At 40.0% G+C, this 21,964-nt stretch overlaps 1 protein-coding gene across 1 annotated transcript in view; it reads left to right on the top strand.

Moving 5' to 3' along the window:
* Positions 1 to 20,660, top strand: part of LOC115860046 (protein argonaute-4) — a 42,864-nt gene extending 22,204 nt beyond the window's left edge. The window contains exons 7-18 of the mRNA XM_030869431.3: positions 185 to 272; positions 2,458 to 2,605; positions 2,848 to 2,967; positions 3,115 to 3,243; positions 3,486 to 3,619; positions 4,722 to 4,906; positions 5,976 to 6,135; positions 9,451 to 9,766; positions 9,917 to 10,051; positions 16,889 to 16,990; positions 17,245 to 17,444; positions 19,527 to 20,660. Of these exons, the coding sequence (XP_030725291.1) occupies positions 185 to 272; positions 2,458 to 2,605; positions 2,848 to 2,967; positions 3,115 to 3,243; positions 3,486 to 3,619; positions 4,722 to 4,906; positions 5,976 to 6,135; positions 9,451 to 9,766; positions 9,917 to 10,051; positions 16,889 to 16,990; positions 17,245 to 17,444; positions 19,527 to 19,635 (1,826 nt within the window). The 3' untranslated portion in view covers positions 19,636 to 20,660. The remainder of the gene's footprint in view (positions 1 to 184; positions 273 to 2,457; positions 2,606 to 2,847; positions 2,968 to 3,114; positions 3,244 to 3,485; positions 3,620 to 4,721; positions 4,907 to 5,975; positions 6,136 to 9,450; positions 9,767 to 9,916; positions 10,052 to 16,888; positions 16,991 to 17,244; positions 17,445 to 19,526) is intronic.
* Positions 20,661 to 21,964: the final 1,304 nt, after the last annotated feature.

The raw sequence follows: 21,964 nt of genomic DNA, 5'->3' as shown, positions 1-21,964 counted from the left end.
GTCGTCTGGGTTCTAATTTTTTCTGCTTGGCTGAGGCTTTTTTGCCTATGCATGATGAAATTGTTCCCATATCCTTGCAACTTTTGTCCTGTACAATGCTATGCCTTTCTGAAGACAACCTTCGAGTATTTTCTTGTCACTGTGATTTTAATTAATACTGCTCTTTTGACTGTTTTGACTTCAGGTCTTAAAGTTGAGGTGACCCACTGTGGACAGATGAAACGAAAATATCGAGTGTGTAATGTGACTAGGCGGCCAGCCAGTCATCAGACGTATGTTAACCACATCTAAAATTGTACCATTATATTTTTTGTAACAAAGGAAGCTACTATAATAATTTGAGAAATTGGCATCCCATATTGTAATTTAAAAAAATCACCTAGATCTTCACTTTAAAGCACCGAAGCTTTAAAAATGTTTTAAGGGACTTCCCTGGTGGTCCATTGGTTAAGACTCCACGCTTCCACTGCAGGGATCTCAGGTTCAATCTCTGGTCAAGGAACTAAGAGCCTGCATGCCACCTGCCACACACAGCGCGGTCAATAAAATAAAAAATAAAAAAAATAGAAAATGTTTTAAATATTTTTGATAGAAATATTTATAAAACATATTTCATGCCTTTAATTCATTTCACCTCTTTTTTTTTTTTTGTAAATGTAATTATGATCCAGCCAATTTTTCTTTCTTTTTTTTAAAAAATATTTATTTCTCTATTTGGTTGCATCGGGTCTTAGTTGCAGCTCGCCGGCTTCTTTAGTTGTGGCACACGGGCTCCTTAGTTGTGGCCTGTGAACTCTTAGTTGTGGCATGCATGTGGGATCTAGTTCCCTAACCAAGGATCGAACCTGGGCCCCCTGCATCGGGAGCACAGAGTCTTATCCACTGTGCCACCAGGGAAGTCATTTCACCTATTAAACAGAGTATGCTAAACATAGATCAACTTTTATATAATGATGCAGAGTCATCATTATGAACATCATTTATTATAGTGTTGTAATTCTCAATGCATGGCCTGAAGGATCTATTAAGGCCTGTAAGTCATGAAAGCTGTCATGGGAAGATACATATTGCCTTGTGCTTTATGTGGATTTTTCTCCCCCCTTTTGTAGCTAGCTGTCACTTCTTCCAGCTGTCAGTGTGTATGGTATGCCTCCAGCAGCACATTTATTTATGCTTACGCAATCTCAGTTTTCTAATCACCCAGCTTGTAGTCCACTGTGAGCTATACCTAATGAGAAAATATATATTAAAGTACTTTTTAAATTACCATATATGTAAGTTTTATTCTTGTAATCAAGATCATTAAACTCATGTCTGACATAAATATGAATATTGGCTTTTCTAAGTAAAGAGCATAAACTTAACTATATTAACTTTACATTATTTTCCTCACTCAGAAGACTTTTTCAAACAAGTGTACATCAGAATCACCTGGAGCGCTTTGTTCTAGATAACTGAAAATTTGGGGTGGCCTCTGGATAAATGTAGTATATAAATTCAGTCTGATTTGGATGAATTCTTCAGTATGAACTCATGTACACATCACATGAATTTCTTGACTTGTAAAGTGGTGTTCCATATACTCCTCATGTTATACCATTGACTTCATTCTCTAAGGAAAAAAGTGAAGTCACTGTTGAGAATTATAGCATTTGTTTCAAAAAGAACTATCTTTCTCATTATTTAATTACTTCACAGTACCCTGTAAGAATAACTAGACTTATAGAACTATATAATCTTTGCATGAAAATTAAAAGCACATAGATTTAAATATCACATATGTGATCCTCACTGCATTATTACTTTGTGGGCCATTAACAGCTAAGAAAGCAAGATTAAAGTAATTATTGTGCCAAGTGTTTGAGATAATTTGTCCACTGGAAGAGCGAAATCAGGAGAGTCTCTTAAATCATGCTCCCCAGTTTATACCAAATATCTTGACACAGTCTCAAGTTCATGTATCTGGTCTTGTGACCTCCAAATCCACATATGTTTGTCCTGGTTTGGGGATCTGAAGATGTGGCCCCAGTAACTGTGCTACATTCATTTTATCAAAAGTTATCGTAAGTTATCATCTGTGGATGACCCAGGACCTTATTTGAATTTACTCATCTCTAAGAAGCCAGCAAGAGATTGTATTTGTATCTGTAGGTGTTAACTGACCTCTCTAGTAAGTCTGTGTATTTTCTGGTTCTGCGGCTTCTTCTTGATTTAAATTCTTTTTCCATTTTAATTAAAAATTTTCTCATCTTAGCTTCAACAAACAAACATGTAAAATTCCAACAAAATCGCTATCCTGATTAAACCCTTAAGTGAAAATGGCCAAATAAAGATTGACCTTTTTTTTTAAGTGACTGGTCAAGGTAGAAAATGTTAGTAGGCTTTTGTTTGTTTGCTTATTTGAAAAAAAACACAAAGAACTTGAAGAAATTTCTAAAAAGACATTCTCTTTTATAGTTTTCCCTTACAGCTAGAAAATGGGCAAGCAATGGAATGTACAGTAGCTCAATATTTTAAGCAAAAGTATAGTCTGCAACTGAAATACCCCCATCTTCCCTGTCTCCAGGTGGGACAAGAACAAAAGCATACATACTTGCCACTTGAGGTAAGCTAAACTAAATTTTCTTTTGCCAATCTGCCAATCTCTTGAATGTGTGTTTTAAAAAAGAAATGTTCTAAACTAGTGATAGAATTTAATATTAATCTCTAAAATACTTTGGACAGATAACTTCACCATATAACAGAATTTTCATTTTTTTGGGAATGCAAGATGTAAGGTACAGTTCAGCAAAGGCTTAAGATGTAGAAGCCCGTTACACAAACTAATTCCTCTTTGCCTCTTGGTAGGTTTGTAATATAGTGGCAGGACAACGATGTATAAAGAAGCTCACAGACAATCAGACTTCCACGATGATCAAAGCCACAGCAAGATCTGCTCCTGACAGACAAGAAGAAATCAGTAGACTGGTCAGTAAGGCATGGTCTTTAAGATAAGCTAGCTTTCAGATGGGAAAAAAACAAAAAACAAAACAAAACAAAAAAAACAATAGAAAATGCCTGATGGGACACAGTTACTCTTTGGTTTTTATATATGCAGGCTTTCCTGTTCTTTAGGTGAAGAGTAACAGCATGGTGGGCGGACCTGATCCATATCTTAAAGAATTTGGTATTGTTGTCCACAATGAAATGACTGAGCTCACAGGCAGGGTACTTCCAGCACCAATGCTGCAATACGGAGGCCGGGTAAGCTTTTTATTTTATTCAGCAAGCTTCTTCCAACAACCAATCAAAAAGGGATGAATCCAGGGTTTTTCCACTACACCACACTGAATTTACTCATAGCTTTGCTCATTACTGCTTTTTGTCTTTTGGCTAATATCAAATAGAGTTTTGTTTATCCCCTCATCAACTTTAAAATGGCCTTAGATTGTAATGTCTTTTCTCTTTTCTTTTGTTTCTTTTTTTGTGTGTTTTTTTTTTTAAAGAATAAAACGGTAGCCACACCCAACCAGGGTGTCTGGGACATGCGAGGAAAGCAGTTTTATGCTGGCATTGAAATTAAAGTTTGGGCAGTTGCTTGTTTTGCGCCTCAGAAACAATGTAGGGAAGATTTACTAAAGTGAGTATCTTCATATTTTCAGCTTAGTAATATCCCTTCCAGATATGAAAATATCATCTTTATGTGAATGTGCTGTGTACACTGGCACTGAATCCCAGACTCCTATAGTGACACCATCTGGCTATAGGAAAAAGACCTTGTTCTTATAGTAAATCGCAGACTTGGGAATTATGTTAAGAATCTGACTCAGCTTCCTACATTTAGAGCAGAAATTTGTGACTAACAAGGCTGAAGCAGTGCCGATTGGCAAATTCTTGAGTTCTTAGAGAAGCTTCCTTTGGGGTTAATTGTATCTTTTCAGCTAAGATAAAAACTAGTTCATTTTTAATCATTACAGTGTACTAGAGAGCTTGTTTTACTGCAGGGTCACTGACTAAGATCATTTGTTCACATCTTACAGATGCAGTTATCTATATACAGGAAGTTAGTGAAAAGGGTGGAAAAATCACGACGGGAAAAGGGAACTGGGGTGAAAGAAAGGAATCCTACAAAACATTGGCAAATGCAGAAAACAAATCATTCTGAAAGCTTTCTACAAATCCAAAATTTAAAACTTGACCATGAGTTTTGCTTTTTCTTAAAGTGATGATTTCTTTTGACATTGTTATTGAATCAAATCTATTACAAGTTTGAATGTCATCCTAAATATGGTGATTTTGTGACAGTGTGTTTCTGTGTTCTCAGTTGAACACAAGCTTACCCAACTATTCTTGTACCTGGCTTACCAAAATACACGTTACCTGAAATTTTGACCTTGCTTTTTTCTTCAGTCTGGAATTACTGACTTGAATGTTTAAAAAAAGCTTTGAACAGGAATGCTATTCTAGGCCCTGAGGCCCAGCTGAGGCACAATTATTTAAAAATTCAAAATGATAATCTGATAGTTTAATAATACAGAGTCTTCTGCCTTATAATTACAGTGATACAACTTCCAGGCTATTTTTGGCAACCAGTTAAAGATGGGGTTTTTTTGTTTGTTTGTTTATTTGTTTCTAAATTTGGCTAAGAATTTACCGAACTGAAAGAAATATCTTAGAGGGAAATAAATGCTAAGAATGTGCCCTGAAATGAAAGCACTGTGCCACCGGTTCTATTTTAACAGGAGTTTCACTGACCAGCTCCGTAAAATCTCTAAGGATGCAGGAATGCCCATCCAGGGTCAGCCATGTTTTTGCAAGTATGCACAAGGTGCAGACAGCGTGGAGCCCATGTTTAAACACCTGAAAATGACATATGTGGGCCTACAGCTAATAGTGGTTATCTTGCCTGGGAAGACGCCAGTATATGGTATGGACCCCTTTAATGTTGAATGAGGGATGATTTCAAGTAGTAGTTGTAGCAGTCAGGATAAACTAGGTTATGCTGCAGTCACAAACAATCCCGAACTCTCAGTGGCTCAAAGCAACAAAGTTTTATTTTTTGCTTTTGCTATGTGTCCATTGAGGGTGGACTGCAGCCTCTGCTCCATGTCATCATATCATTTTCACTCTGGAACCCAGTCACTATTTGGAATGTTGCTGGCTCCATGGCAGAGAGAAAAGAGAGCCTGGAGGGTTCTTAACTTCTGCAATTTCTTGGTCACAACCAGCTATATGGCCCACCCAACCTATGTGGGGGAAGTGGGATGGTGGGCAGGAAATGCAGTGGTAATGAGGGTAGTGCCATTTTACCGTCGTCCCCAAAACGGGGAGAACTGGAATGTCTGGTGAAAAGCATTTAGGAATATCAGAGTGGGGGGAGCCTACCACTTCCAGAATAGGAGCTGCTTAGTTTGTATCTCTTATAAGAAGAATGATACAAAGTTCTTTTGGCTATCATCTAAGTGAAGGATTTGGAAACTATGTAGACCAACCATTTGAACTTTGTAAAATGCCTTCAAGCCTCTCTATATTTGTTTCTTTTGTTAGCTTCTCTTTATCTGTAGTGTTTGGGGGAGGAGGGGAAGGAAGGAAAAAAAAATCCCTTAGAATTCAGAGGGCTGGTGTGTGTACTGAGAGGGAGGAGCTGGGGAGATTGATTTCTTTGCCAGACCAGTCCTGTGGGAAAAGGAACCTCAAGGGACTTGAGTGAGTGGTGAGTGGTGGCAGGCTGCATGTTAGAATAAAGGAAGTGGACTGGCTTCAAAGCCTGCAGGAGGGAAGAAAAGGGTAGGGAGAGAGCCTTCCAAACTCAAAAAAATTGCCCTGGGGGTTTAGCAGATGAAAGGACCACACAGGAAAAGCATCTAGCACAACGTACAGTATATAGTTGGCACTCTGTAAATGTTAATGTGTGTGGGGGGGTGTTTCCCTCTACTTTTAGTAATCAGGAGAATATATCAACATTTTAAAATTAATTAATAAACTTATTTTTGTAGCGGAGGTGAAACGTGTTGGAGATACCCTCCTGGGTATGGCTACACAGTGTGTCCAGGTAAAAAATGTAGTGAAGACCTCACCTCAAACCCTTTCCAACCTTTGCCTGAAGATAAATGCAAAGCTCGGAGGAATTAACAACGTGCTTGTACCTCATCAAAGGTAAGATCCTGAACTCTTTTTCCATATGTTTCTTAAGCTCTAACTTACATAATTTACAATAAAGCACACAAATCTCAAATATACATCTTGGTTACTTTTTCTTATATACGTATGCACTCATGTAACCACCACCCAGGTTAAATATAGAACACATCCAGCACCTCATCAGGCTTCCTCGTGGCCCTTCCCAATAGATAACCCCCAAAAGTTCTGACTGTTCTGACTTCCAGCATCATAGATTAGTTTTGCCTGTTTTTCTTCTGGCTACACCCCGCGGCTTGTGGGATCTTAGTTCCCCCGAGCAGGGATTGAACCTGCGCCCTTGGCAGTGAAAGCTCAGAGTCCTAACCACTGGTCCGCCAGGGAGTTCCCTAGTTTTGCCTGTTTTTGAACTTCATATAAATGGAACCATACAGTATGTACTATTTTGTGTCTGTCTTCTTTTGCTGAATATCATGTCTATGAGATTCATTCCTGTTGCTATTTTAAGTAGAAGTTTATTTTTTGTTGTGTATTATTTCATTTTATGAATATACTACAAAATTTTAGATATTCTTATACATTTATTATACAAGTCTTCTACATTTTTGGTGGAATTAAGTACTCTTTCTCTTGCAAGAGTGGAATTGCTGACTTATAGAAAATATATGTATTTAGCATTGATAGATACTATCAAATACAGTAGTCCCCCCTTATCTGCAGTTTCACTTTCCCTGGTTTCAGTTACCTGCAGTCAACCTCTGTCCGAAAATATTAAGTGGAAAAATTCCATAAATAAACAATTCTTCAGTTTTAATTAATTAATTAATTAATTTATTTATTTATTTATTTATGGCTGAGTTGGGTCTTCGTTGCTGAGCATGGGCTTTCTCTAGTTGCGGCGAGCAGGGGCTACTCTTCATTGTGGTGTGTGGGCTTCTCATTGCAGTGACTTCTCTTGTGGAACACGAGGTCTAGGTGCACGGGCTTCAGTAGTTGTGGCACGTGGGCTCAGTAGTTGTGGCACGTGGGCTCCGTAGTTGTGGCTCGTGGGCTCTAGAGCACAGGCTCAGTAGTTGTGGCACGTGGGCTTGGTTGCTCCACGGCATGTGGGATCTTCCTGGACCAGGGTTCAAACCCGTGTCCCCTGCATTGGCAGGTGGATTCTTAACCACTGCACCACCAGGGAAGTCCCAATTCTTAAGTTTTAAATTGCATGCCATTCTGCGTAGCCCGATGAAATCTCGAACTCTCCCTCTCCATCCAGCCCTGGACATGAATTATCCCTTTGTCCAGTGTATTTAGGCTGTTTATGCTACCCATCCATTAGTATAGGAAAGAAAACCAGTAGATATAGGATTTGGTATATCCACTGGGCATCTTGGAACACATACCCTGCAGATAAGGGGGGACTACTGTAGTTTTCCAAAGTGGTTATACCAATTTATATTTCCACTGAGAGTTCTAGTTCTCATATTCTTGCCAACACTTGGTGGTATCAGTCCTTTTAATTTTAGCCATTTTGGCCGGGGGTAATAGTATCTCATGATGATTTTAATTTGCAATCCTCTGATGACTAATCATGTTAAGCACATTTTCATATGTTTATTGGCTAAGTGGACATCCTCTTTTGTGATGGGCCTGTTCAGTCCTTTGCCCATTTCTTAGATTGGGCGGCTCCTTGTTAATTTGTAGTTTCCTTGTCTGTTGAGATAATATCTGACTTGTCTACTCTACGATGTTTTTATGTGAAAACCTGTATGTGGAAGTGATTTGGGAAGTTAAATTTTGTCTGTGATATTAGTCATTTTCATACTTGAGAAGAAGGTGAATTTGAGTGCTTTACTCTTATACAGTTGTATCACAGTTCTCATTTTTGTCCTTGAATGAAACTTCTAGGTAAATAAATCCTTCCTGCAACATTGGTAGATGAGGTATACAGACCATGGGGGAAGTTAACCTAAAGCATGATTTAATTTTACCCCAAACAATGTAGCATAGTGGCATAGAGTACAGACCTTTTTGTCTGGCTTCCTGGGTTTGGATTCCAGCTTTATCACTTCCTAACTGTGTAATCTTGAGCAAGTTCCTTATCCTCTTATATCTCATTTTTTAAACCTGGAAATCTGAGATAATAATTGTACTACCCTCATAGAATTGTTGTGAGGACTAAATGAATTCATACGTGTAAAGTCCTTAGCACAGTGGTTGGTACATAATATATGTAAGCTGTTATTATGTTCTGTGTATGTATCTTATGTATATACATTTGCTCTTATACCCTACTATGCCAAACCCATGTTGTATGATGATATATATAGAGAGAAATACAACCCAGGCTCTGCCCACATGGAACCTCATCTTTAGTACCTATTACATGAGATTGTCAGATTTGGGATGCCTCCTAGATATACTTTAAAAATCAGACTTCCTTGGTGGCGCAGTGGTTGAGAGTCCGCCTGCCGATGCAGGGGACACGGGTTCGTGCCCCGATCCGGGAAGATCCCACATGCCGCGGAGCGGCTGGGCCCAGGAGCCATGACCGCTGAGCCTGCGCGTCAGAGCCTGTGCTCCGCAACGGGAGAGGCCACAACAGTGAGAGGCCTGCGTACCGCAAAAAAAAAAAAAAAAAAAAAAAAGAATTTACCAGAGAAGTAATATATGCATGATATTTTTCTCCTTAATTCCATAGATAAATTAGTACCAAATAAATGAATTCATTATTTTAGCAAATATTAGTTGAGTGCCAGCTGTGAGCAAGGCAGTGTTTTAGGCACCAGGGATACAGCAGTGAACAAGACAAAGCAAAACAAAATTCCTGCCTTCATGGAGCTTACATGTGTGTGTGTGTGTGTATACACAATAAATAAAATAAATAAGTAAAATATGTGGTAAAAGTGATAAATACATGGAGAAAATAAAATAGGGAAGGAGATAGACTTTATTCTCTTCCCTAAGTCTCATATATTGGGGGGTTTGTCCCAGTTCCATGTACATTGTGCAATTCAGTATCCATTGTAGAAATCCCAGGATCCCGAGAAAGCCTGTTCTGGGAAAGTTTTCCCTTTACACATAGAGATTTTGTTAAATTTGGGTTGGATCCTCTTCTTGACTCTACCCTTCCCACTATTGCAGAAGAACCATGTTGGCTTCTTTAGTCAGTTCAGATTCATTGTACTGGGTGGCACAGATACTCAGTGGGCATTAGAGTTCTCTCCCAATGGGCACGTCTTTATTCTCATAAGATTATGCCTGTGATTATGTCTGGTGATCTTGCTAAACAAAAACATTTTCATCCATATGTCTGAGTGGCAATGTCTCCTTAAATCTGAGCAGGCCCTCGGTGTTCCAGCAGCCTGTCATCTTCCTGGGAGCGGATGTCACGCACCCCCCAGCAGGGGATGGGAAGAAGCCTTCCATTGCTGCTGTCGTTGGCAGTATGGACGGCCACCCCAGTCGGTACTGTGCCACTGTGCGGGTGCAGACGTCCCGCCAGGAGATCTCCCAGGAGCTCCTCTATAGTCAGGAGGTAATCCAGGACCTTACTAACATGGTTCGAGAGCTGCTGATCCAGTTCTACAAATCCACACGCTTCAAACCCACTCGAATCATCTATTACCGTGGAGGGGTATCCGAGGGACAGATGAAACAGGTACTCTCTTAATCCCATAGTTGCCTTCTGGGGCTTCTAGGTATCTGATGGAGTTTCCTCCCATCTGCCACTCCAAGTAAATCAGATCTGAGAGATGCCTGAGAGATTGGCAAGTTCTCAATTAAACATCATTTTATTTCTAACTCCTAGGTAGCTTGGCCAGAACTAATAGCAATTCGAAAGGCATGTATTAGTTTGGAAGAAGATTACCGGCCAGGAATAACCTATATTGTGGTGCAGAAAAGACATCACACACGACTCTTCTGTGCAGATAAAACAGAGAGGGTAAGAACACATAGGATAAGCTTTATTATCTGATGCAAGTGAATATGTTTTCGGTTTTTAAAAAATATTTATTTATTTATTTTGGCTGTGCCGGATCTTTGTTGCGGCATGCAGGATCTTCATTGCAGCATGCGAACTCTTAGTTGCACATGCATGCAGGATCTAGTTCCCCGTCCAGGGATTGAACCCAGCCCCCCTGCATTGGGAGCGCAGAGTCTTACTGACTGGACCACCAGGGAAGTCCTGTGAATGTGTTTTTGAGTAGGCATACATATAGTTTTTTTTTTTTAAAGCAGAAGTGCCTAATAATAATTTAATAAGCATACTAACTCCAGTTGAGCTTAGATGAGCAATTTTGAATGATACAGGTTTCAAGACTGAATATTTCTCTTATGTGACAACAATACTGGTTTCTGGAGTTTTTAGAGGGAGAAGTTAAAAAAAGCTATGTACACTATGGTGATACAGGAAACCTCCAAAGGGAAGGTTTACTACTTGGACTTTATTGCCATTTGCTATTTTTTGCTACCAGCGCCTAAGGCATGGTTCTAGGGTATAAAGAAAATTTCTCTTCCAAATGATTTTACATCAGTGCAGGGGATTCTTAGGGTACACACTTTGAATGCCTGTGATGTCACATTTACTAACCATGGGCAGGTTAACTTCTCTAAGCCGTAATGTTCTAACTGTAAAGTGTGGTAAGAACAATACCTATTTCACAGGGTTGTTGTTAAGGATTAACTTAGTAAATGAATGTTAATTTTGGGTACAATTTCCAGCATTTGATAAAAGGCATTTTGTGTAACCTTTTTATAATCTGTTATTAATGTGTAAACTAGGTAAATTTTAGGTACACAGTGTTGGATGACTTTACTTCTATGATCTTTTCTATGACATTACTTCAACTTTTTCAGGCCCTCCCTGATCCACTCCCAGAGAGACCAGTTCTTTCTGTTTCCTGATCTTGTCGCCTTGTGGGTCACTCCCACTGTTTTCTAGTACACGCTTAGTTTGTTTTATTTTTTTAAGGATTAGATTTTTCTTTTTAATTAATTACTTTTTGGCTGCGTTGGGTCTTTGTTGCTGCACGCGGGTTCTCTCTAGTTGCGGTGAGTGGGGGCTTCTCTTCGTGGCAGTGTGTGGGCTTCTCATTGCAGTGGCTTCTCTTGTTGCGGAACACGAGGTCTAGGTGCGCGGACTTCAGTAGTTGTGGCGCACAGGCTTAGTTGCTCCGCGGCATGTGGGATCTTCCTGGACTAGGGCTCAAACCTGTGTCCCCTGCATTGGCAGGCGGATTCTTAACCACTGCACCACCAGGGAAGTCCCACATGCTCCCACATTAGAGTTTCTGTCTCTAATCCAAGGCTGAGCTGTTTCTTCTTGTTTTCTGAATCATTAGAGAACTAAGGTTTTACCCTTGGGCCACAGGTCCACCAATCAGCTCAGATTCAAAATACTGTCTTCCAAATTGCCAAACTCTGACTTGGTAATACTTCTTAAATTCTGCTAATTCAAATTCTCTGAGTTCTTGACCGAGCTCTGGGCACAAAACATCCTGCCATCCCCTCCTTAACTGCATAGTCATACCCCATCCCGCTGTTGACTTGCTATCATGTAACTTTAGGACCTGGACTCTCTTTCTAAACCCCCAAGCTATCTCATAGCTTTGTTCTTGACCATCCAGTGTCACTCCTGACCTTTGAAGATTGACAGTCCCAATCCTTGGTCTACTTTGCACCACTGACACCAGCATCTTCAATTCTCTAAACATGCCTCTTGCCAGTCTCCAACTCTGAATTAGTGTACTTGCCCATTTCTTTTGCTGCTAGTCTTAGGCTGATTGAGGTTGCTGAGGAAAAAAGTCATTTATTTAATAATGAACCATAATACAAGTTCTTGACAGCAAATCTCAGCCAGGCCTTTGATGCTGCAATTTCTTTTCATTTATCGTATTCCCCATAACATCTGTTCTAAACCTTTATACTCTTCTCAAGTCCCCAACCCCATCCATGAAGCATTCGTTGCCAACAATTTACATTGCCAACAATAGAATAACCTTCTGTTTCCTCCAGAAAACAAAATGGAGAAGGCATGAATTTTCTTGGTTTCCTCCCCTTTACTTTCAAATTTAGCTAAATCTGTGTTTTCTTATTTTCTTCCTTGAATCTCAGAGGCTAATCTCTCCACCTATGCTTTTTTTCCCTCCACCTATGCTTTTGTTTTTAATGCTTTCTGCCTTCTTTAGAGCTTCACTTCATCAATTATCCATTTTTTTTCAAAATTTCAGTTTTCCCCATTCCGTTGCTTCCCTCTCCTCACCTTTTAAAGTTTCTCAACTCTTCCTCAGTCTCTCTCAAAACTTCCCTTCTCCCTCAATCTACCTGCCATTTTTTCTTTCCTCCCTTTCATGACCAAACTTATAGGAAAAAAAGATTTGATTTTCTTTTTGTATCTTCTCACATAATACTTCAGTTCTCTGTTGCCTGACTTTTATTTCACTGACTCCACTGAGGTCGTTCTCTCAATGACTTGCTCATTTTGAATCCAGCGATATCTTGTCAAATTCCCACACTGACCTCTTTGAAGCACTTATGGATGTTTGCCTTCTTTGGCCTTAGCAATATGATTTTCCAGGCTCACTACCTACCTCTGTAATTAGGCTTTCTTTGACTCCTCTTCTTCCTCTGTCCATTAAACATTGATGCTTCCTGGCATTTCATATTTCTCTCTTCTCTTCTCAATTTCAACTCCCTTAGTCTCACCGACTTTTCCAGATTCACGTACTTGCTTATAGATTCCTAAATCTGTATTTCCAGCCCCAGATTTTCTATGCAGCTCCTGATCTGCACTTCTGTCTACCAGTTTACTTAGATGCTCTGTAGGCATTGTATCAGTCAAGATAGGCTAGGCTATGCTGTGGTAACAAAAGACTCCAAAGTCTTAGTGGCTTACTAAGATTTATTTCTTGTTCACATTACACATTCATTGTGGCACTGCTACGGCTGGGACCTCGCTGTCCTCCCTCTGGAACCTAGGCTGACAGAGAGGAAGCATCTGTCTGGAACTTCACCAGTCATTGTAGTAGAGGGGAAAAAAGATACATGACAAGCCATATGCTGGCTGTTAAAGCTTCTGCCCAGAAGTAGCACATTTCACATCACATTTTATTAGCCAAAGGAAGTTACATGGCCACTTCTGAGTTAATTGGGTAGGGATGTATAATCCTCACCCAGGGAGGGGCATGGGAATATTTGGCACCAGTGATACAATCTACCACAGGCATTTCAAGCAAAGCACATCTAAACCTTCTCCTTATTGTTTTATCCACAACTAAAAGCTATTCCTCCCCCAATTTTACTATTCTTCTATTGCTTGGCATCACTATATATTAGTCAGCCAAGTGAGAAACTTCAGAGTTGTCTTTAAATTCTTCTCCTCTCTTCCTGTCCCCGCTTCCCATGTTCAGTGGGTCAAACAATTCTCTGTGTTCTGCCCTGAAATCTCTTGGCTCAACTCTTCCTCTTGTGTGTTCCATCTGCCCTAGGCAGAACTCTTCAGTACTGCAGGAGACTCCTCGCAGTCTCCCTGTCTCCATTCCTCCTTCACAAATGCATCCTCCACCTACTGTCAGGGCTAGGTTTTTTTTGTTTGTTTGTTTGTTTGTTTTAAATTAGATCTTTCTTTTTTTTTTTTTCCCTCTTGCGTCTCCCTCCCTCCCACCCTTCCTATCCCACCCCTCCAGGCGGTCACAAAGCACCGACCTGATCTCCCTGTGCTATGCAGCTGCTTCCCACTAGCTATCTACCTTACGTTTGGTAGTGTATATATGTCCATGCCTCTCTCTCGCTTTGTCACAGCTTACCCTTCCCCCTCCCCATATCCTCAAGTCCATTCTCTAGTAGGTCTGTGTCTTTATTCCTGTCTTACCCCTAGGTTCTTCATGACATTTTTTTTCCTTAAATTCCATATATATGTGTTAGCATACGGTATTTGTCTTTCTCTTTCTGACTTACTTCACTCTGTATGACAGACTCTAGGTCTATCCACCATATTATAAATAGCTCAATTTCGTTTCTTTTTATGGCTGAGTAATATTCCATTGTATATATGTGCCACATCTTCTTCATCCATTCATCCAATAATGGACACTTAGGTTGTTTCCATCTCCGGGCTATTGTAAATAGAACTGCAATGAACATTGTGGTACATGTGTCTTTTTGAATTATGGTTTTCTCAGGGTATATGCCCAGTAGTGGGATTCCTGGGTCGTATGGTAGTTCTATTTGTAGTTTTTAAAGGAACCTCCATACTGTTCTCCACAGTGGCTGTATCAATTTACATTCCCACCATCAGTACAAGAGTGTTCCCTTTTCTCCACACCCTCTCCAGCATTTATTGTTTCTAGATTTTTTGATGATGGCCATTCTGAGGGCTAAGTTTTTAAAATACAGATCTTATCCTGCCACTCCACTGCTCAAAAATCTTCATGTTACCCCTGTTGCCTACCAGATGCTTCCTTATGGTGCTCGGTGTTTTCCCACGGTAGCCAAAACACATTTAGTTTGATCTTTCACCATGCCCCCATACACCTTCCATTAGCAATGTGACTATTTCCATTTCCCATATACATTGTGTATTTTTATCCCTGGAATGACCACATCCATCCCACCTTTTTTTCCCCATTATTTTTATAATAAGATATAATATAGACACAGTAAAATTCACTATTTTTAGCATACTGTTCTGCATGTCTTGACAAATGCATACAGTTGTGTAAAACTACCACCTTAATATATAGAATGATTCTGTCACACATAAAAACTCTCTTATGCCCTTTTGTAGTCAACCCTTTCCCTTACCTACAGCCCCTGACAACCACTGATGTATATTCCGTCCCTATAGTTTTGTTTTTCCCAGTATGTCATATGAAAAGAAGTCATAGCCTTTGGTCTGGCTTCTTTTACTTAGCATAATGCATTTGGGATTCATCCACGTTATTGTGTGTATCAGTAGTTTGTTCCTTTTTTATTGCTGAGTAGTATTTTGTGATGTAGATGAACCACAGTTTGTTTATCCATTCCTGACTGCAAGGGGTATTGGAATGTTTCCATTTTCATTCTATCCCCTCCATCCAACCTGTACTTATCCTATAAGGCATGGCTCAACCATTTCCTCCCACCAGCTTTTCCCAGTGCCTTCCATAAGGCCCTTATTACATTGCATTGCAGTGCATTGCCTGTGACTTTCATGAAGAGCAGGAGGGCAGGTTCTTTAGTTCTCTCTGTGACTCTGTCTCTCATCCCCAGCATCTGTTGCAGAGCCTTGCACGTGGTGCTCAAGCAATAATTATTGAAATGAACATGCCTGGACCCCCTTTTCCCCAGGGCAGCACCTCTTTAGGTTCTCATCTGTAGATTCCAAGAGATTTTTAAAAAGGGATTCTATGGTCAAATAAGTTTGGGAAGTGCTGTATACTCCATCTCCCTCTTAAAGATTATACGTTACTAGATAAAGGTTCTGAGAAGTCATACAATAGAAAAACCTTTCAACTGTGGTTTAACCCCATATCACTCAAATTTATTTGACCATGAAACACCTAAACACATCCTGCAGAACTAATATTTCTAAAGCATACACTTTGGGAAACAATACTAGAATGATTGTAGCTCAGTTACATTTCCTCTTGTCCAGCTAAGTACCCCAGGTCACATATGAATTTCATGGAATGAGACTTTTCTATACTCATGTATGTTGTTATTATATGCATTGGTGCATGGTCTTCAGCTGAAGTTAACAATAGTTAGAATGGAGCCAAATAAATTCCCATCAAATCTGTGCCAATATGCTAAATGTACTACCTCGTGTGGAACCCATGTGTACAGCAGAAGTGGATGAAAACTGACCAAATAGCAAGATTTAATTCCTTTCCTTGAAGTTCTCCTCTCTGCTTTTCTAGAAGTTTGATTTTAGAATTTGGCTCTAGAAGAACTTTAGAATTTTAAAAGTATCAGAAATCATCACCTAATTTTATGGATGATTAGATTGAGGCTTTGTTCAAGGTATGTAGTTACAAGGCTGGGCTTAGAACAGAAACTGTGGCTTTCCTAATTCTCATTTCAATGCACTCTTCCTGACAATACATGTGCCAGTGAATTCTTTTATTGATCCTGTAAAAGTATTAATTTTGTTGAACCTGGTGAACCAGTTCACAGATTCCTTCATCTTAACTTTTTTTTTTTTTTTTTGTGGTACGCGGGCCTCTCACTGTTGTGGCCTCTCCCGTTGCGGACGCGCAGGCTCAGCGGCCATGGCTCATGGGCCCAGCCGCTCCGCAGCATGTGGGATCCTCCCGGACTGGGGCACGAACCCGTGTCCCCTGCATCGGCAGGCGGACTCTCAACCACTGCGCCACCAGGGAAGCCCCTTCATCTTAACTTTTACTGAAAGTTGTAGGTTGTTTTTTTTTTTACTCCAAATAAGGAATAAAACTGATTTTTTTCCCCCTCAGGAAGCTTATCCATCTTAAATGTCTTCTTTTCCACCTCTGTGAACACACCGAAGTGTCATCTGTAAAACAGATGACAATAATGTAGCCCAAAGCCACAGGTAAAATAATTCTTTGTCTGGATTCCCTTAGAGAAGCAGTGGAGTATATTTGAGAAAATATCTAAGGTTGAAATAGTTGGGCTAACGGAAAGTTACAGAAAATTCAACATCTTGAATTAAACTGATTTTCAAGAGTTCCCTTAAGAGCAGTATACTAACTTCTTACTAATGGCTTGAGCTCAATTTAGCACTTTGATGACTAATGACACTTTTTTTTTTTTTTTTTTTAAGGTGGGGAAAAGTGGCAATGTACCAGCAGGCACTACCGTGGATAGCACCATCACACATCCATCTGAGTTTGACTTTTACCTCTGTAGTCATGCAGGAATTCAGGTAATTTGGAAGCTAGTCCAGGTCTTTGATTTGATAGGGAGGTGTTTGCAAATTCAGCAACTAGCTTGAGTAGACTTGTTATTAAACACTGTACATAACTTTGTTAATGCTTGTATCCTAGAACTGTTATCTTTTGGTCTAGGTATCTGCTTGTAGGTGTGCTAGGCAGGAATATTTCTGAATTTAAGTAGGTTTCAATTCTCTCAGGTCATCAACCCATGTCAGAGACATTAATCATAAAACTCTTTCTCCAGGGAACCAGCCGTCCTTCACATTACCAGGTCTTGTGGGATGACAACTGCTTCACCGCAGATGAGCTCCAGTTACTAACTTACCAGCTATGTCATACCTATGTGCGGTGCACACGCTCAGTCTCTATTCCAGCCCCTGCCTATTATGCCCGCCTTGTAGCATTCAGAGCAAGGTATCATCTGGTGGATAAAGATCATGACAGGCAAGTTTCTCAGGCAAATAAAATCTTTCTGTCTGTGTTTAGCAGCATATTAAAAAAAATGAGCTACTATAGAAAACCTTTAGGAAGAGTTAAACTTCCTTTTAGGGTTTACATTTCAAGGAGCAGATAAAATTGCATATGCCTTTAAGAGCTGATAATGTGACTTTTGGTCCAAAAATTGCCCAGGCTTGTTCATACTTGTATGATGTGTCTAAAGTCTGCCCCAAAAAGCAGTCTCATTTGAAACTGCCTGTGGATTTCCCATAGAGCCAAATGCATTTCAGTTCTGCTCAGGTCCTAAGCAGCCTCAAAAGATGTCCAGCCCAGTGCCCTGGCTCCAGTCAGAGCAGTCACAGGTCTGTGGATTCCACTTCATGCAAGGGGGAAGTCCTGACCAGTTCACTTTACTTTCAGTACAGTCTTGGAGGATGTATCAGAGGGAACCTGGGTTTGTGTCGGGAACAGGTAGGGTACCAGACCATTCTCACCCCCAAATAAGGATCTCAGGAGAATCAGACATATTGACCTGTTATTGAGCTACTATTAAATAACTAAGCAAGCTTTCTGCGTTAAATTTTTTTTCCCAAATGGCCATCTGTGAAGTGTAGTTGTTTCTGGGCTCTTCCCCAAGTCCGAATTCAGCTGCTAAATAGTAGACATTCCACTGCAAGTCTATTTCTGTACGGGTTGAAAGTACGCTATGATGGAAAATGCCCATCTGTGGCTTTGTACCTTCCATTCTGTAATATACATATTCATTCAACACATTTACTAGGTATTGCCTGTGTGCCCAACACTGTACTAGGTACTAAAAACTGTAAGTTGAGGAAGACATGTTTCCTGGGATTTTATGCTTCAGTATGGGATACAATACACGCAAACGTAAAACTGACAATTAGCCCATAGCAGTATAGATGAAAGTGCAATTGGACATCAGAGGAAAGTCTGTTAGAGATTTCATAGCTGGATGGGTAGGATTTGGCTCTACAAAGAAGAGAAAAGAATTTTCCAGGCAGAGGGAATAATGGACACAAAGAAGAGAAGACAAGTGACATGTTTGAACAATAGCAAGTTTTCTTTGGTTGGAGCATTTGAAAGGGGAATAGCAGGCATGAAGCCGGAAGAATATGTTAGAGCAAGATTACCTTTGTTTAACGTAAAAGGCTAATCCTGGGATAAAATAGACATTACTCAACAGTTAATTGGATGTGAGTGACAGAGAAGGGGATGAAGTAAAAAATGACTAAGATTTTGAGCCTAGATGATAAGGGTAATAATAATTTAAGTAGAGAAGTCAGAAGAGGGATGGTGATTTCCTATTTACTAAGCTTTTTATCACATGGTGCCCTTAAAAGGTATGTTCAGAAGTTGTTACTGTTACCCTAAAAGATCAAGTTCAGAGGAGTTGTTACTTGTCCAGGGTCATATAGCTAGTGAGGGAAAGACAAGAAAGGCTGGTGGCATAGTAACATTTGCTGAGTATCTGTTATGTTGCAGCACTGTGCTAAGCACATTCATTCATTCATTCATTCATCCATTCAACAAATGGTTATTGAGGCAATGCTATGTGGCAGGCACTAGGGATTTAGTGGTGAGTAAGACAGACAAAGTTGCTGCTTTCTTGGAGGTTACATCCCAGTAAGGGAAATAAATAATTATCCAAATAATAATCTTTCAAATAAAATAAATGTAGAGGATTCTGTGAAAGTATATTCCAGGTGGCTCTGACCTGAACTTCAGAATCAGGGAAGATTTCTTTGGGGGAAATGACATTTGACTGAAGCCTAAAGGACAAGTAGGCATTAACCAGACATAGCAGACAAATGGAAGTCCTTGTGTAGGCACTGTTGAAGATTTGGTCTTTGCAGACATTATTCTAATTAATTGCAGCAGCCCATTAAATAAGTTGTATTGCATTTTCAGTTGAGCAAACTGGTGTTTAGAGAGACGTTACAAATTATTTAAGGAGCCACACCTTGAGCCCAAGATCTTGACTCTAGTACTATTCATGCTATTTGAAACATGTGGAGTTTGAAGTGGTCTTTTGTCACTCTTGGTTTTTTTGCTTTCTTTTCTTTACAGTGCGGAAGGCAGTCATGTGTCAGGACAGAGCAATGGCCGAGATCCTCAGGCCTTGGCTAAAGCTGTGCAGATCCACCATGATACCCAGCACACGATGTATTTTGCTTGAGAGTCTCAGAAAAAGAACTCAACCAGTTTGGCACACCATGCAGGCTCAAAATGTTTCAAACGCCTACTGCCTCTAGAGAGAGCCAAGTTGACTTCAGGTGGTCCTCTACCAGCAACTCAGAATAGTTGCACTGAATCTATACTTCGCAGCACTGTCTGATGCATCAACAAAATTGAGCCATTTTTTTAAAGTAATAGATACTCATTGATTATCTTTTCTGATGCACTGGACTGAATTTTTACCTCATCATGCAAAGGCTAATCAGCCTGAACTTTCTAAAGGACTTTATGAGAAAGGTTTCTATGGACTATTTTGCTAGCTGTGGTGTTCACCGCATCCCTCTAGTCTTACAAGAGAAGCTTATTCCTTTTTCCTGTATTCGTCGAGTGGGGTATATGCATAAATGGGAGAGAAAAACCAATCTACTTCAGTTCAGTGTAACTATTTAATTGTGTGGGTCAATAGGCTTTTTAATGGAGATTTCTGACTTCGCCACTGTAAATGCCTTTAACGAGCATTAATTTTTGAAAGTTTTACAGAGTTTTATTAGTTTTACTACTTTATGTATTGATCTCTACAGACTTGTGCTGGTGCAAGTACAGGCTGCCAGGCAATTGCACTATATTTGGCTGCAGATTCAGACAGGCAGTTCTCTTATTTGGTTGACTTTTGTGAATGTGTAACACATGTGATGCATGTCATGGTGACAGATAACACTGCCATGGTAAAAAGTACTCATATTTCCCCCTCTTTGAAAAAAATTAGCTTTTAGTATTTTTCAGAGTTTTCAAAAATGCCCATTTTATGCTGCTGTGTGGTTTGTTAGATCTAAATGATTTTTTAACTTTTCTCATAGCAAGTTAACTTTGGCAATAAACATTTTTTAAAGTCCCTCCTCTTCCTCCCCCTGACAGTGTAGTTTTTTAGATGAGATTTCGGTATGATTTTTATCAGCTATTTCTTATAGATCATAATCTGACAATTTTTGAAACTGGTCAGAAAAGGCATATATTTCCATGCCTTTTTTTTTTTTTTTTTTTTTTTTTTTTTTTTTTTGCAGTACGCGGGCCTCTCACTGTTGTGGCCTCTCCCGTTGCGGAGCACAGGCTCCGGACGCGCAGGCTCAGCGGCCATGGCTCACGGGCCCAGCCGCTCCGCGGCATGTGGGATCTTCCCAGACCGGGGCACGAACCTGTGTCCCCTGCATCGGCAGGCGGACTCTCAACCACTGCGCTACCAGGGAAGCCCTCCATGCCTTTTTAAAGAATTCTTTTTATCTGTTTTATAGTCACAGTTGGTGTCCTGTCACTTTGTTTTAAACTAAGCTAGAACCAGGATGCTTCCTTATTGAATAGGCTTTGCCAGTCCTTAAGGTACCTTGAGTGATGCTGCAACTTGCAAAAATGTACCAGCATTTAAAACTTTATTCCCTGGGAATCAAGGTTACTCACACAATTACTTGTAATGGAAATTTTTTGCTTCTCTTTCAACCTGAAATGTACTTGGTGGGGTTTCCTTCCTTTTATTAAACTAAAACTGCATAGAAAAGGTTGCTTTTTCTTAATAGATTCTGGATTGCGTTCACAGGGAGAGAGGATTCCTTTCTTGTCCAAACAAAGGGAGTTGATCTAAAGCAAGCATCAGTTAAAATGTGGGGGAAAAGGTATTTTGTATTTAGTGTAGATAATACTTTGTGAATGGACAACAGTTACATAGAGTCTTGATAGTTCCAGCCAGTGTTTCCCAGCCCAAATTTTACTGACTTGGAATTCTCTGTCCTGGAACCTCAGGAGTGAGAGCTGAAAGGAGGAATAAAAGGCCCAGAGCCACTCCACATGGCTGAGGAAGGTGCTGGGGGAAGAGATAGATGCAGTGTGGTAAAACGGTTTTGCCACCTCTGTCTGGAAACTGCTGGTGGGGGAAACACTGGATCTAATGGTGAAGGATGTTGCTTGAACTCATTAGCTGGTCCAAATCTCTTAAACTAGCCTTCTCAAAATCCCAGCAATATAAAGCACTGTTTTTCTTCAGTCTTGTAAACAAGCTTGTAAATACGTTAAAGTTTACATTTCCATGTGCTGTTGATCAGCAGCGCCACCAGTGTTTGCTGAGACTGGTCTCTGAGAGTTTTATAATGTATATGGAGTCCTAAAGCTCATTAAGATACAAGTGCAGACGTCCTTGTTCTCTTCATAGAGTGGGATGAAAGCAAGCTCTGTAATTGAGGCACAACAGAGGCAGGAGTGAAGAAGATGGCAGATGTTAATTTCTTAAGATTTTCCTTTTTTGCAAATACCTCACTTGGACACACAAATCAGGACACGTTGGT

The sequence above is a fragment of the Globicephala melas genome, chromosome 1, assembly GCF_963455315.2.
Source record: "Globicephala melas chromosome 1, mGloMel1.2, whole genome shotgun sequence".
Lineage (NCBI taxonomy): Eukaryota > Metazoa > Chordata > Mammalia > Artiodactyla > Delphinidae > Globicephala > Globicephala melas.
The sequence above is the reverse complement of the archived record's forward strand: the minus strand, read 5'-3'. Positions and strand labels throughout refer to the sequence as shown.